Source organism: Mus pahari, chromosome 6 (assembly GCF_900095145.1).
Source record: "Mus pahari chromosome 6, PAHARI_EIJ_v1.1, whole genome shotgun sequence".
Lineage (NCBI taxonomy): Eukaryota > Metazoa > Chordata > Mammalia > Rodentia > Muridae > Mus > Mus pahari.
The window spans coordinates 60530340-60545706 of record NC_034595.1 but is presented as its reverse complement, the minus strand read 5'-3'; the positions used below and the strand labels follow the sequence as shown (position 1 = coordinate 60545706).

The 15367-nt window shown below is 34.3% G+C and overlaps 1 protein-coding gene across 1 annotated transcript in view; it reads right to left on the bottom strand.

The window, feature by feature from the left end:
* Faf1 (Fas associated factor 1) overlaps nt 1-15367 on the bottom strand; it is a 307082-nt gene that overhangs the window by 209307 nt on the left and 82408 nt on the right. The window contains exon 7 of the mRNA XM_021200199.1: nt 266-371. Within this exon, the coding sequence (XP_021055858.1) occupies nt 266-371 (106 nt within the window). The remainder of the gene's footprint in view (nt 1-265; nt 372-15367) is intronic.

The window sequence follows — 15367 nt, the reverse complement described above, 5'->3', positions numbered from 1 at the left end:
TGTATAATAATAAATTCTTTATAAGTAGGGTTTTAAGCAGAATGTTTTAAGAATTATCAAGAGCTCCCACTTACAACATTTGTATTTCTAGGTCAAGTCATTTAGTGTATCTACTGTAATCATTGATTCTCCAGTTAATTAAAATTAAAAACCTAATAATGAAACATAAAGAGAGTTTTTACTAGAACAGATAAGCCCTCTTTAACAGGGTCAACATTAGCTATAATGAGCTACCTTTATTCCTTAGCTGTGAGACATAACTCACCTCTTGAATGGTACTGCTTCCTGAGAAGTTCAGGTTGTACTCCCGCTGGACCTCTCGGTGGGTGATGATCAGCATGAAGTTTTGATTTAATGATTCCTGCAGGGCACTGAAAGGGTTGAAAGAAAAACAAGGAACTCAGAGATGAACAAGTTCTAGCTTGCTTCACAGCTAGCTGCAAAAACCCCAGGAGTACCCTAACCTCCACACAGGCATGTCCGGGCCCAATGTTATCATCTTTTCAGCTCCTAAAGGCAAGAGAGCATGCTGAGAACAACCAAGGGGAGCTAACCTGTTAACTCCTTCTCTACCAAGGTGTTTTAAAACTTCTATTGTAAATTCTTCAAATGCATACACATTTTCTACAAACACTATTGTCTATTTACTTACTTCTCCAAGAAAATCAATTGTCTTCATTGTCAAATATTAAATATCTACGAAAATATTTATTCAAATATACTACTGAAAGACTAATGCGATGCTAATAAAATGGCTGTCTCTAAAAAATATAAAACTATTGTTTATACTTATAAATGCTGTATAAAAATAGAAATATGTTTTCAGTAAAAATTCAGAAGATACTGAAATTTACAGAATTGAAACTGCTACATCAAAATTCTTTCAAAAGATTCTTTCACTTCAGATTCAGCAATATATAGATTTCAGAAACTGGGGAATTCAGAGCAACACTTTGAAAATCCTGTAGTAGAGTTCCCAAATGTTACAAAAATGTAACACACACACAAAAAAATATGTAATCAGTCACATAAGTTAAGAAATATAACTCATGATTCTTTTATGACAATATTTAGAAGTATGATCTTCAAAATTTTAATAAAAACCTATTACTATTATGTTAAAATTATCTACATTGCCTGTCTTAAGGATAATTTTATCATTGCTTTAGCCTAGAAAATATTCTGAGTGTGCTACATAGCTCTGATCTACTTGGTTCTTCTTTTGCCAAACTGGAACACACACAAAATATAGAATTAGGTATTTAATCTGTCTAGCCTATTGACTCACAAAGTGTTTAAAGGTTAGTACTAGATGAAAAAAATATTTTAAAAAAAGCACTAATATATATCATAAAGTATTACTGATGAATTTTAAAAGCATCCAACTAAAATACAAGTTTCCTATGGGAAAGACATTTGTTGTTTTTCTTTAGCACCTAAGCAAAATACCTGGAGCATGCAGATATTCGCTTAGTAAGTAATAAATCGTGACTATTATCTGTCTTCATACAACAGGTTACCTTCTAGAAAATTATTATTCTGGTTCAAATATGTATTCATATATGTATGTATGAATGAATGATTACTTAACTATTTACTTTCTTATTTATTTTTAAGGCAACATTAGGACAATGCCTTTCTAAAAAAAAAATTCAATCTAAATAAAAATACACAGTTCTCAGAAAGAAAGAAAAAAAAAAAAAAAAAAACATAGTCTAATTCGGAAACAAGTAAGTCACTACCAATAGAACCAAAATAAAAACTCAAGGAAAACTGAGAGAAAGGTGTTTAACTCTGTCCTACGTCATGGGATTATAAAAACTCCATGAAGGAAAAAGGTAATCTATAACCAGAGAAGACACGCAAGTTGAAATTCAAAGGATAAACAGGATCTTAGAATTGAACACTCAGAAGATATACTTGGGGTAAGGTGTCAGGGGACAAAACTTTGACAGTTTGTTGTATACCAATCTACAGTCAAAACACTATTCTAGCTGCTAGAGAAAAAAAGAGGAATAGGAAAAACATACATGGTCCTTGTTTTCATGAAACTTGCATTTCTAGTCAATGGGAAAGATCAAGTAAATAAGTAATTTTGGAGAGTGCAATGTATTATGAAGCAAGTAAAATAGATTATAAAATAAAAACTAACAGAGAATCTGGAAAAATCTAGCATAAAGAACAGTTGAGAAAGGCATCTCCAAGAAAAAAAGACCTATAACAGTTAACATATACAAAAGGAATCAACAAAGGTCTAATCATACAGGGTCTTGTAACTGCAAGAAAGCTACTGGAAGTTTAAAGAGGAAAATGCTAAGAATTAACTTCTATTTCCATCTATGTAAGATTTCTCTTTGTGCTCTAGTTCTGAGAAAAGACTGGAGATGGGGGAGATAGGAGAAAAGATTAATTCACAAAAGAAGTAGGGAAAAGGAGAAATACATGGTAAGAATATTTAATATAGAATACAAGTTAGAGGCAGAGATGGACAATTAACTGATAAAGGGCAAGAAAAAAAAATACAACCCCAAGATTGCCAGAATCTTACTTAATGTAGAACTGGGTAGGAAAACTGGGAGGGAGGTTTTCGATATTTTAAATTTGATTTCATATTAAACACACACACACACACACACACACACACACACACAATTCAATATTACTGAATGTAAGCATCAAAGGCCAAGTAAACAGTGAACTCAGGAATTAAAAAGTAGAGGCAGGAAGATTAGGAACTTAGAGTCATCCTCAGTTGCAAGGCACATCTGAAGCTAACCTGGGCTTTCTCTCCTAGGGGAAAAAAAAACAGAACAAAACAAAACAAAAAACATACAAACAAAGGCTAAAAGACAACAATAAAACAAAACAGCCAACTAAAAGATATAAGAGCATTAGAGTTAATAGCATGCAGGCCTATGGGAGGACAAAAACAGAGGATCAAGTTGTGACCCTAGAACTTTCCGACCATCTGAAACAAAGCAAAGGAGTCAGTTTGAACATTACGGTGAAGTGGAAAATCAACAAACTCGGGGGTTCTGGGATGGAAAGAGGAGAGAGGTCACCATGAGGGAGTCTCCAGGAGGCAACTGATGGATCAGAAGCAGCTAGAATGAGACTAAGATGGCAGGCTATTCATGGTGTCCCTGGCAATCCAATATTCTGGCAACAGGAGGAGGTACCGGGGACTGACACACTCACATTTGGAACATATGCTCTAGGGTCTGAGTGCTGTGGATGCCCATTACCAGGTGTGTTCCATCCTCTGGTTTTCCCACTATAAGGAGCTTATCTCAGGTCATATCTCTGCCCAAAACCAGCTGGTTATTCGGAAGTATACGGCCACCGCCAAGATGGCTGAACTAAAAGCCACATAGCCTGGGCAAGGTGGCTGAACTAAAAGGCCTGGGTTCTGAGTCTTACCATGAGTTCAGATGGAGCCACAGTGACATCAGCAGCATAGACTCTGGCTGTGGCACTGCTTTGAGCTGGACTCTACCCTACAGCAGGAAGGAGCTAGGGGTGGGTAGCAAAAAGTAGCCTTATCCAAGGCAGGAGTTGAAAACAAACCCATTTCCCTTCTTGGTTTTTCTTGTTTGTTTGTTTCTTTTTTTGTCTGTTTTTTCTAATAGTGTTATTTCTTCCAAAAAAAGAAAGAGGGGAGGGGGAGAGGGGAGGGGAGGGGAGGGGAGGGGAAACTAAAATAACTGTTTCAACTGGAAGAGTGGGTTCAGTCATGCCAAAGCTGAACATACACAAAGGCCATAAAAAGGGCCATGTGCTGGCAACATCAAAAGGCTAAGGATGAATGTAATAAAGGAAATGTAATAAAGGAAAGAAATGTGTGATATGTTAAATGCACAAGACTTCTCCCATGAGCCCAGGACCAGAAGCAAGGGAAAGACATTTCAATTCCTGGAGCCCTTCCTTACACTGAGAACAGGCACAGCCTCCCAAGAATGTTGCAGCCTGGGACAACCGCCCAGTGAACCCCTGGAGTATGACCCTTCCAAGCAAGTCACTCTCCACACACACAGCATCTCTCAAATCTGGGATTTCCCTTAATCTAATCCTGAGACATGGTGTTAAAGCTTGGATCTTAGATGTAAACAAAAAGAGAACTATATTGAAGGCTTGGTGTCCAGAAAGTGGCATTTTGGGGTAGTGGAAACTTTTTTTTTTTTGGGGGGGGGGTCTATTTTCAGATATGGTCATATAGGAGGTCTGCCTTTGAAGGGGACACTGGGATCTCTCTATTCTCTTTTGTTCTCTTCTCTTCTCTTCCCTTCCCCCTTCTCTTCCTTTCCCCTTCCCCTCCCTCCCTCCCCACCCTCTCTCTCTCCATCACTACCCACCCCCATACTACCTTGCCACAGGCCCAAAAGTACCAGGGTCAAACTTGAACTATGAATAAAACAAAACTGTCTTCCTCATTAAAAAAAAAAAAAAAAAAAAAAAAGAAAAAAAAAAAGAAAGGCCTAAGATAGAAGACTACAAAAGCTAGGCTNAACTTGAACTATGAATAAAACAAAACTGTCTTCCTGTTTCAAAAAAAATTAAAAAAAAAAAAAAAAAAAAAAAAAGGAAGGCCTAAGATAGAAGACTACAAAAGCTAGGCTAAAAACCTCGGAATTTCAAAATTTTTACATTTTATATTTAGAAATAAATTAGAAATAAATCCATGTTTTATGGTTGCCTTTTTGCAAATTCTTAGATTTGTTTCTTGATAATAGGCTAGTCTCACAGAACCAGCATCAGGTATCATACTATTTAGAAGAAAACTATTTAAGTCAGTTCTGTAATATCTGGATAGCAGCAGAGATGGAGCATATACACAGAGAAAGAGACATAGGCCTTAAACTGCTAGGGAATTAGGGAGCCAGATCTGAACTCTTGCTCTACCAAGGTCAGCTGTTTGACTATGGCAAGTCAATCATTCTTTCAGAAGTATATGATGAGTGCCTAAAATATATGAAGCCCCATCTTTAGACATGAGTACTCTGTAAATACTGTTTCCTCTTCTAAAAAAAAAAAAAAAAGATATTCTTCCTTTATAGGACTACAATATTAAACTTTAAAGAGCCCAAGAGTGAATTATTATGGCATAAGTTATAAGGTACCATATTCTAACATTTGAACATTTGAGAGATGCTCAGACTTTAAAATCTCACAGTGACAGTACAACACAAACAAGAAGATCTACAGTGCTTTTGTAGCAATTATTCTTCGTGATTTATGAGCTGCATAGGAGAAAAACTTTTTGATGGGGTTGGGAAAACAGCCCAATAAGTAAAGTCCTTTTTTCAGGATTAAGACCTAAGTTTATACCCTAAGAATCCAGGTAGATGGTAGACTACACTAAAAATTCAGCACTGGAGGTGGAACAGGGATACAGACAGATACCTGAGCAGCCAACATAGACTATCTCAATCAATCAATCAATCAATCAATCAATCAATAAGGTGTTCATGCACAAGTGAAAATACCTACAAAGTGCATGCACGTGCACAAGCACGCGTGAACACACACGTACCGCGTTCTAATGATGGAACATACATATATACTTGTATATTGAACCTAATGTTACCCAGAATCACAGTTTTATTTTTAGTTTTGTTGTTTGTGGGGGAGGGCATTCTTATTTCAGGTTGATATTCACGATCCAAGGGAAAATGATTTGTCTACTGATGGCAACATCCTCCATCTCAGACTCTAGTCTGGCTCACTGCCTCATTATCAGCAATTAATATTAAAATGTGTAAAGTATTAAGAACTTCATGTCAACTACATGAAATTATAATCACATCAATTTCACAAAGGAAATTAACATTACTTTTCTTGTTCAATGTCACATGCACAAAAATGTGGAATTTGTTTAGAACTAACTACAGAGATTATAGTCATGATTTGCCTTTTGGCATGAAGGAAGTGAGCCCAGTAAGATCATATCTTTGCCTTTACTAAGTTTACTAAGAAACGGGCAGACAAACATATTTTTACATGTGATATTATGTGCTACAATTTTTAACATTGATTTTCCTATAGCATTAGCTACAAAACACTTTAAAATACATAATTTTACTAAAAATACTTTCCACAGAATTTACATGAACAAAATGTTTTGTTTTGTGAGGTTTTTAGTTGGTACTTTTGTTTTTAAACACAGGATCAATGTTGCAAATACACTGCATGGTTTTATTAATCTGAGAGGGTTACCTGAGCAAAATGCTACTAACTGATAAATCGAACGAAATAAGTTGGAGCCTGCCACTGCATCTAGGAGCAATTTTCTCCCTAATAGTGTCTTGTAACAGACAGGTGAGTCTGCCATAGTTAGGTGAACCCACACTCTAGCAGTCTCTCTTCTGAGGCAAAGTGCTCCATTCTATTTCAACTATGGACCTTTAAACTCTAAGGAAGATTGTCAAACAAAATCAACTTTTTTATTTTATTTACTTATGTATGTATGTATGTATGTATGTATGTATGTATTTATTTTGGTTTTTCAAGACAGGGTTTCTCTGTATAGCCCTGGCTGTCCTGGAAGTCACTTTGTAGACCAGGCTGGCCTCGAACTCAGAAATGCACCTGCCTCTGCCTCCCGAGTGCTGGGATTAAAAGCATGTGCCACTATGCCCAGCCAAAATGAACTTTTGCCTATGAGACAGGCCTGCTCCTGACAGCACCCCCATTCCACTTCCAGGAAGGTTATGAGCATCAGTACCTCCACGTGGAGTTGCTTCAAGTATGGCAAGCTAACCACTCCAATACCCTAATTTTATCTGCAGACAGAATGTGTCCGGAAAGGACAAATGGATGCAGGATAAGTGACTGCTAAGATCATACAAGACAGAGTAAGCTAGTCCTTCATAATTCTTGCTTCACTTAAGTATGTCAAATGTTCTGGGACAGAAAGCTAAAGATAGGTGCTCCAACGTTATAAGGAATTTTGGATACTGTTTAGGCTGTCAGATATATGACATTTCTATAGTTTTGGAAGCTGTGTCTTTGTGTTTCCTGCATGCTCAAGTAATATTTAATCCCTTCTCAAATATCTGACAGGGTTGAAGACTAATAGTCATAATCTCACAATTAAACTTAAGTTGTTTAGCACTGAAGATATTCTAGATTTAAAACGATGATTTTCAGTTGGTAATACAAGTTAAAATCAAACATGACTGAAGTACAAAATTGTTAACTCTTTAAGTTAGGATAGATGATAAAATCTACATTGTCAAATATAATGGGATGTTTTAAGAGTATATCATACCTTATGATTTGCATAATTATTATAACTGTATTCAATTTATATCTGAGAGAAGAGCCCTTTAATGGACTAAAAGGGAGAACTGTTTTACTGTTTATTGTAATGCTAACTATGGGCCCCCAAGTCTGCAAGTAGCCTCTGTGACCCTGCCCCAAGTGATTTCTGATTGGTGAATAAAGATGCCAACAGCCAATAGCTGGGCAGAAGACATATAGGTGGGGTTGAGAGTTCCCAGGCTTGGATTGGAGAATATGCAAGAGGGAGGAGAACCCACCATGGGTTAGCTGAGCCATAAAAACCTGACCCTGTGGGCTAGCCAAACTGAATTATGAGCAGCCCAGATGAAACACAGTAAGTAGTAAGTAATAATTCAGGTTTATCAATAGGAAAGTAGATTCTAATAGTATGGAGGCTAGGTATCTGCCTAGCTCATGTATATAAAAGCTATGTGTGTTCTTCATCTGATAACTCAATGATCTAAGGCAGGGTAGAAACCTCAGGCTGACCGGGATTTAAATAATTTCTATAACAGTGAAAAATTATACAATGCTCTTAAGTATCAAGTTTTCTCTTCAATTTAAAAGAAAAAGGCAAAAGAGCAAAAAAGCAAGTAAGTAATAAACTTTATGTTTATTTTAAAAATATTGTATGTATGGTACTAAAAGTAACCATGCAAGAAAGCCCAAGAAGTGTCAACCCTACACAAAGAACTACAGGCAACTAAGGAACACTGAGAACAGAAGAGAGCACACTAACTGCATATCTAATACCAAATGGTCAGCCCTGAAAACATACATATATACAAACAACATTATACAGACTAAGCAGGTTATATTTAATAATATTTATGTATATACACATATGGGGAAGGAAGAGAGACTGAGCAGGTTTTATTTAGAAGTATTTATGTATGTACACCTATATACATGTAAGAATAATAAAAAGGAGGACGTGAATTTAAAAGAGTGCAAAGAGGTATATGAGGGTCTGGAGGGAGTTAAGGTAAAGAGAAAATAATGTAATTATTTTATAATTTTTTTAAAAAGAAATCATTTTAAAATATAATTAATTTACAGAGGAAATATGTGTACCACACATACACATCAAGATCACAGAACAATCTAAAGAAATTAATTCTTTCCTTCCACTAGGTGGGTCCAGGGGATGATACTCAGGTCCGCAGACTTAGTATTAAGTGTGTGCTTACTAAGCTATCTTACCAGCCTTCAACTAGGAAACTTTTCAAAAGCAGTACAAATGTGAGCTCAATGAAAGAAACAGTTTTACTTGAATATAACACATGTACTCTCTTTATGGTGTTTTTCCATTGTGATTTTTCTTTCCATCAGAATACTTATTCTTACAACAAAGACATGTTTTGGTTTCTACAAACAGAAAAGGGTAACTTAACTATTAGTGTTTGTTTTAGCAGTTAGACCAAAATTCACATTTAAAATATAATCAAAATAATATTTGTTTGAGGAAGTGTTTGCAACAAATTAAAATAAAAGTAAAATTAAGTGAGAGCTAATGACATTAAATGCCTAAGAGGCAAAGTAATAAACATTTTGTATATATTCTATCATAATCATCTAAATGCATTCACTAACTTAAGAGCCAGCATCACTACAATGCCCAGGTTTGGCTCCAAACTTCTAGGCTCAAATGATCCTTCTGTCTAAGCCTATCTAATAGTTGAGGTAAAAGAAACAAGTAGAGCCGGGCGTGGTGGCGCATGCCTTTAATCCCAGCACTTGGGAGGCAGAGGCAGGTGGATTTCTGAGTTCGAGGCCAGCCTGGTCTACAAAGTGAGTTCCAGGACAGCCAGAGCTATACAGAGAAACCCTGTCTCGAAAAACCAAAAAAAAAAAAAAAAAAAAAAGAAAGAAAAAAAAAGAAACAAGTAACTGCACCCAACTACTTTCTTCATCTTAAAACTATGTGAAGAGAGTAATACTGTCTTCACTCAATAGTAACAGTAATCAAAAGATCCTCTCAGCAATTTCTTAATTCCAGAACCCCCTCTGAAAGTCTGCCATATGCAAAAGACTCAGTTATTCTAAAGCATAGCCTACCTGCCTGCCTATTCAGTATGAAAAGATCTAGAGAAAACACTCATTGTTTTAAGTTATAAATCCACCAAAATCAAAGTAGAAAAGAGATATTTACTCTTAAACTTCAGGGCTAAATGTTCATGTCCTTCCCAAAATTCAGGTTGAAATTTTAACTCTTAGTAAGATATATAGTATTTGAAGGTGGGTGCTTTGTGAAGTGATTATACTTAATATGAAGCTATGAGAGTCCCATTATCGAATTAGTATTCTCACAAGATAATTAAGAAAGTAGAGACCTTTTCTATCCTAACATATGAAGATTTAGCAAGAAACTAGTCAAGGCAGGATAAAGGCCCTTACTAGAAAGTTAATCTGTTGCTTGGTACCTTGATCTTGAACTTCTTCCAACCTCTATAAGTATGAAAAATAAATGCTTGTTGTTAAAGTCACCCACCTACCATATTTTGCTACAACAACCCAACTGACTATGTAAAAGTGTTTTACAGTTTCTGCATCAAGGAAAAGCCTGTCGTTAGTTTAATTTAGGCTTTTGAACCTGCTATTAGACTTTTAAGAATTGGGAAATTAGGGTATATAAGTTAAATTTCCTTAATGAGGTTTAACCACATTATCAGTGCTTAAGTAATTTGGTAACCATCATTGTTCCAACTAAATGTGCACAGAAAAACTATAATATACTTTCAATCAGTCTACACAGAAATAGGAGTTTGTTGCCTGCCATTGCTACTTAAAATACTGTATATCTAATGAAATTTATACATTGTCAGTAGTAAAACTATATTCCTTACATTACTTATGTATGTAATAAGGACGAATATTAACACCCATACCGGAAGTATCATTTCATTTCTGTTCTGTACACAGGTTACATTTCTTTCTTGAGCTGTATATAGATACATTTATAGATCCATTTTTAGATCCATTTATATCAGATTTTGCTGTTTATTTAGCTAATAACTGAAGCCAGAATAGTAACTTATTTAAAATGCCAAAAATTTTTATAATAAAATGTTCGTCATTTTAGAAAAATGTAATTTGTATCTTTCTAAACATTAAGATTTTCCTTTTGTCTTTTTTAATATTTTGTGAACTACAATTATCTTTTTATCCTTTGAGATATTTCAGATTTTGTATTTTAAGCAAAACACATATAATTTAAATTTCCATTCTAAACTTAAGAGTCACATGAGCTCTTGTCAACAAAAGACCAAATTTACTGTAATTATGGATTATTTACACTAAAACAAAATAAGAAATCAATATGTAAATGTAATGTTTGTTGTAGCTAATGCAGCCAGCAATGACAGATTAGGTTCAAATAGCAATCAGTTTGAAAATCTGGCACATATGTAAATGAGCTAAGGCATTGATGTTTACATATGATTGTATTTCATTGAGGATTTTAAAATTGTCTTGGGAACAGCATAAAAATAAAATGTTAATCTTTCCACTATAAATATGACTTGAGCTATTATCATAACCAAAACTAGGTTTTGCTTCTGTCCAGCTACTCTAACATGATACTAATAATTCTGAGCCGAAGATTACATCATTCTTAATTAACACTCCGCTACAGTTGTTAACATCCTCCAAGACACCATGTTATCATCACCACAAGTTCTGTAACAATCTTAAAGCCATGTTTAACAAAGGTTGGCCTCTGAGTCTGCAGCTACTTTTAATTGCTTTCTTTGCTGACAATTAAATAGGTCTAGATAAACAAACATTTCATTTTACATAATTCCTAATAACATTTTTCAAGATAATTTCAAATTCCAGGTGGCCTTATGCCTATAATTACAGTTTATCAATACAGTGATATATTGTATCCAACAAAATGACTTAACCAAAGTATGCAAGATTAATCAAAACATGGTAATTAGTGGTGATACTGATATATTGTGATCTACACAAGTGGAAAATAGTAAAAATATATAAACGTAATTCCATTTGTTGAGGGAAAATATAAAGAAATAACCATACTTGCAATGTATTAAACTTCTTGCTTCACAAATTAGTGAGCAACTTTCTGACTGTCCATTAAATAAGTTCCCATCATAGAGAATACCTGCAGCTCTTTTTAAAGTGTGATGCTAACAAGCAAATCTCAGTAGTCACCAACCTATCAATAGGCAGTAAACTGTATAAATGGATTTGGTGCATCACTCCAATTAGATGTGCTGTGACTGCCATTGATGTTTTAATTGGGGACAGGTTTCTTTTTCATCCAGAATACAATCTTCTTTAAAATGAGCCACTTTTAAAGAACTCCTTATTAAAAACATTTATTAACTTAATATTTTAAAATCCTATACTTTTAAAAATCTAATAATAATGTTAATTAGAATTAAACTTATGAGAGCAAACGTATAACAATGTGGTCAAATATTGACCTTGATTCTTTTAAACTGGCATTTTGGTTTGTTTTCTTAAGTATTTCATGTGTGTTTGATTGAGTTACTCAAATCTGCTACAGCTTACAAAATCAATAAATAAATTTGATATACAATTATTACATATCTATTTTTCTTGCTAATTTTGCTGATTTGAACACACAAGTCCACAATTGTTGTTTTGTATATATTACTGACAAATTGTTCCTTGATGCTTTTTGCCTTAAAGTGAAGCTAAAGTATTATTAACATTATTATAATACATTCTTTTCAGTAACATTATACTAGAGTACTTAGGCCTTACTTCTTCCTCCTTTGTTTTCCATTTTTTTCTGCTAATTCCTTAAAGGAATTTTTGAAGATCCAAATTTAGAATTTCTGTCTTAGCCCTAACTGACCTCAAATGAGCTACATTGCTTCAAACTCTGCTTCTAAAACTGGGACTGAGGAGACTGTGGGCATACTCTACCCGACAAGGCTGAGGGCAGCTGCTTTTAATAAAATAGTTTCATACCATCATATTTATAGATATTGTTAATGTACTTGAGTTGTTTCTCCACTGAATGTTGTTTGTTCCACTGTTGTTTTCCTATACTTCTTTTTAAACTCCTACCTATTGATATATCAACTAAGTCTTTTTCTAGATGAACTCAGGTTAGTGTCTATCAATGTTAATTGTGATATGGATACCTAGGCTTATGATTTTAAGTATGGACTAAAAATAACCGAATGTTTACAACCTTCCAAACATGTCATATCTCGGTCCTGACCTCACTTTTCACTCAACTTCATCAGTGCAAAATGTGGGTAAAAATATCTACTTATGATTTACTGTAAGGATTTAAGAAAAATACTATGTGCAAAGGGCTTGGCAGAAATGATCATTTTATGTCAGCATTCCTTATTAAGCACTTTACATATTCTTGAAATCCCTTTTGTCCTTTGAGTATAAATATAAATTTTCTATTTTAGCATTTTCCATAACTTGGACTTTGTCATTGCTATTATAACTATTAAAATCCAGAAACCAGAGATATTCTCCAATTTGGCACCAACTGTCTATCTACCTTACCTATTGCCTCTAAATTGTTAGCTAACTTGATTTCAATACTTAATCCCGGACTCCAATCCTGTCTCCCTACTCAGAACTGACCCTTGGAATTACCCCTAGAATTCATATGTTGAAGCCTTAAACTCCAATTTCATGGTACCTGAAATATGGTTTTAAGGAGCTAATTCGGGTCATGAGGTTGAAGCCTTAATTCAATGGGATTGGTGTTCTTATAAGAAGAAAGAAAAACCAGTTCACTCACTTTTTCTTTACCTGCCAAGCAAGGATATTGTGAGAAATTGGCAATCTACAAGTCAGGAAAATGCCTTCATCACAAACTGACTGACCTAGCCTGCATTTCTGTCTTAAGTGTAAATCTAAAGAACTAAAATTATGTTGCTAAACCACCCACTTTACACTATTGTGTTCCCACAAACTAACATCCCCACCCACACCCCTTCCAGGCACCAGGCTCTGTTTGCTTTACTTGTTCACAATTGCTGTCTTGTTCATCTCTATTCTAAGTAATTCTTCTCTCTTAAACTTACTTCCATTTACAATCAAGTTCTCTGTGGATATAATGTGTTTTCATTTCTCTCTTTAAAATGCACTAAAATCCAATTCTCACTTTTACTAGTCTACCAAAATTTGCATTAATAAAAATAATCAAATTCCCAACTAAGTGACTTTTCTAACAATCACCAAGTCAGTTCCTACCTCAGCACTGCATACAGTCTTTACTTGAGACTATGCCTATGTGGGCACTTACACAGGTTTTCCAGAAAGGGGATGAGTCAGTTCTAAACATCTAACTCTGAATTACATGTGACACATAAAGGAAAACCTCCAAGAAAATTGGGACATAAGAGTTTGTAAATACAAACTTCACGGTTATTTAAGTATCTTTTAAAAATTGAAAGGTTGAAAACAGATTCTAAGATAATAAGAGAGACTGTTAAGAAAAGAACTCTCAAGGATATCAACAATTAGAGCAAATGAATGAAAAGAAATACTACAAAAGAGACTGGATGAAATAGTCTGAGTTTGAGGATTAGGATAAGCAATGAGGGATAATTAATAAAATTATCTGGAATGTAAAGAAAAATTTTAAAGGCCTACTACCTTTAATGAATAGGCTATAAGCTCATTGAAAACAGAGCTTGTCTTTTATCTATTAATAAAAAACATACTGATGAACTAAATCACTCTATAATAATATGAACCATGTGTAAGTAGCACTTCCCCTTTTATAATTTTATAATGAATTATAATTTCATCTGCAGTTGTACCACTGAGATATACAGCATGCTTTCAATCATCACTGAGCTCTGTTCTTACAGGATTTAAAATGCTTTCACCTGTCACAAAGATTATGACTAAAGACTTCACTCTTAAATTCTCAGCATGAAATTTTGTTTTTTTTTTTTACAAAAAAATAAGATTTACATTAAAATAATTCTGAACTCAATTACAAATGTTCATATTATAGTTTATGTTATTATAATTTTTTGGTACCAGAAGGAAATTGTCAATACAAAGACTCAATTACCAGGCACCCCCTAGTGGCAATAAAATCAAGACAGGAAGGTAAGAAAAGGAGGTATCTTTATAGTTCTGACCAAAACTTGAAGAAAATCATCTGTCAGTACAATTTAAAAGCATGGTAATTTATATCTGTTTTAGTAAATAATTTACAAATACTGTGACTGAGAAAAATTCAGTTTTTATAAAAATGAGTAAACATCTATAAAACGAGCTCTGGCTTTTTAAGAGGTCTCAATTAAATGTGTATTAATACAACTTTTTCAAAACCATAAGTCTCTACATATAAACTTCAAAATTCTACATCATTTGTTTTTCTTTGAATTTTTCTCATTGTTCCTACCCATGCAACAACATCATTGAAATTTGGTAAAAATCAAAAAGCCAACTAAAAAACACTTTTTATTCTCCTATAAGTACTACATTTAAGTAATACTGTAGGCACTTCAGGCATGCGGAATGAATAATTATTAATCATAGGTCAGGTACATGGACGGCAGTGAAGATGACCTCTATGACCACAGCATGACATTCTGGTAACAACAAAATCAGCAGTGAACATAAATACTACAAAATTCAAAGTCAGCTTAAAACAAGTTTTGAGATAATAAGGACTCGGGGGAAAAAAAAATGTTTTATCACTAGTACAATCAGTATATGTAGGCCAATGGCTTCATTCAATACTAATGAATTAACATGCAACTAGATATGGGATAACTGTATACATGTATTGAGTTCCATGAGAACTAAAAGTAACAAGTCTTTCTAACCTAAGAAAATTCTGAGAGCCTAGGTGGGTGTTTTTCTAGCTTTGTCCTATATAACTCACTGTCTTTTCTTCATAGTTGTATCTTCCTTGGCAATAAGAGACTAAAGTTGCATTTATTCTTTCTCCTCCCTATAACCCTTCAATCAAAGAAGGGTTATTTGGCCCCCTACCCTCACCTCCTTAAGTGCTAGCAAGGAATTCAAACCCTGAATACATTATGTAGTACTGAGCAATAGCTCTATTCTGTTTTGATTTTTTTTTTTTTTTTTTTTT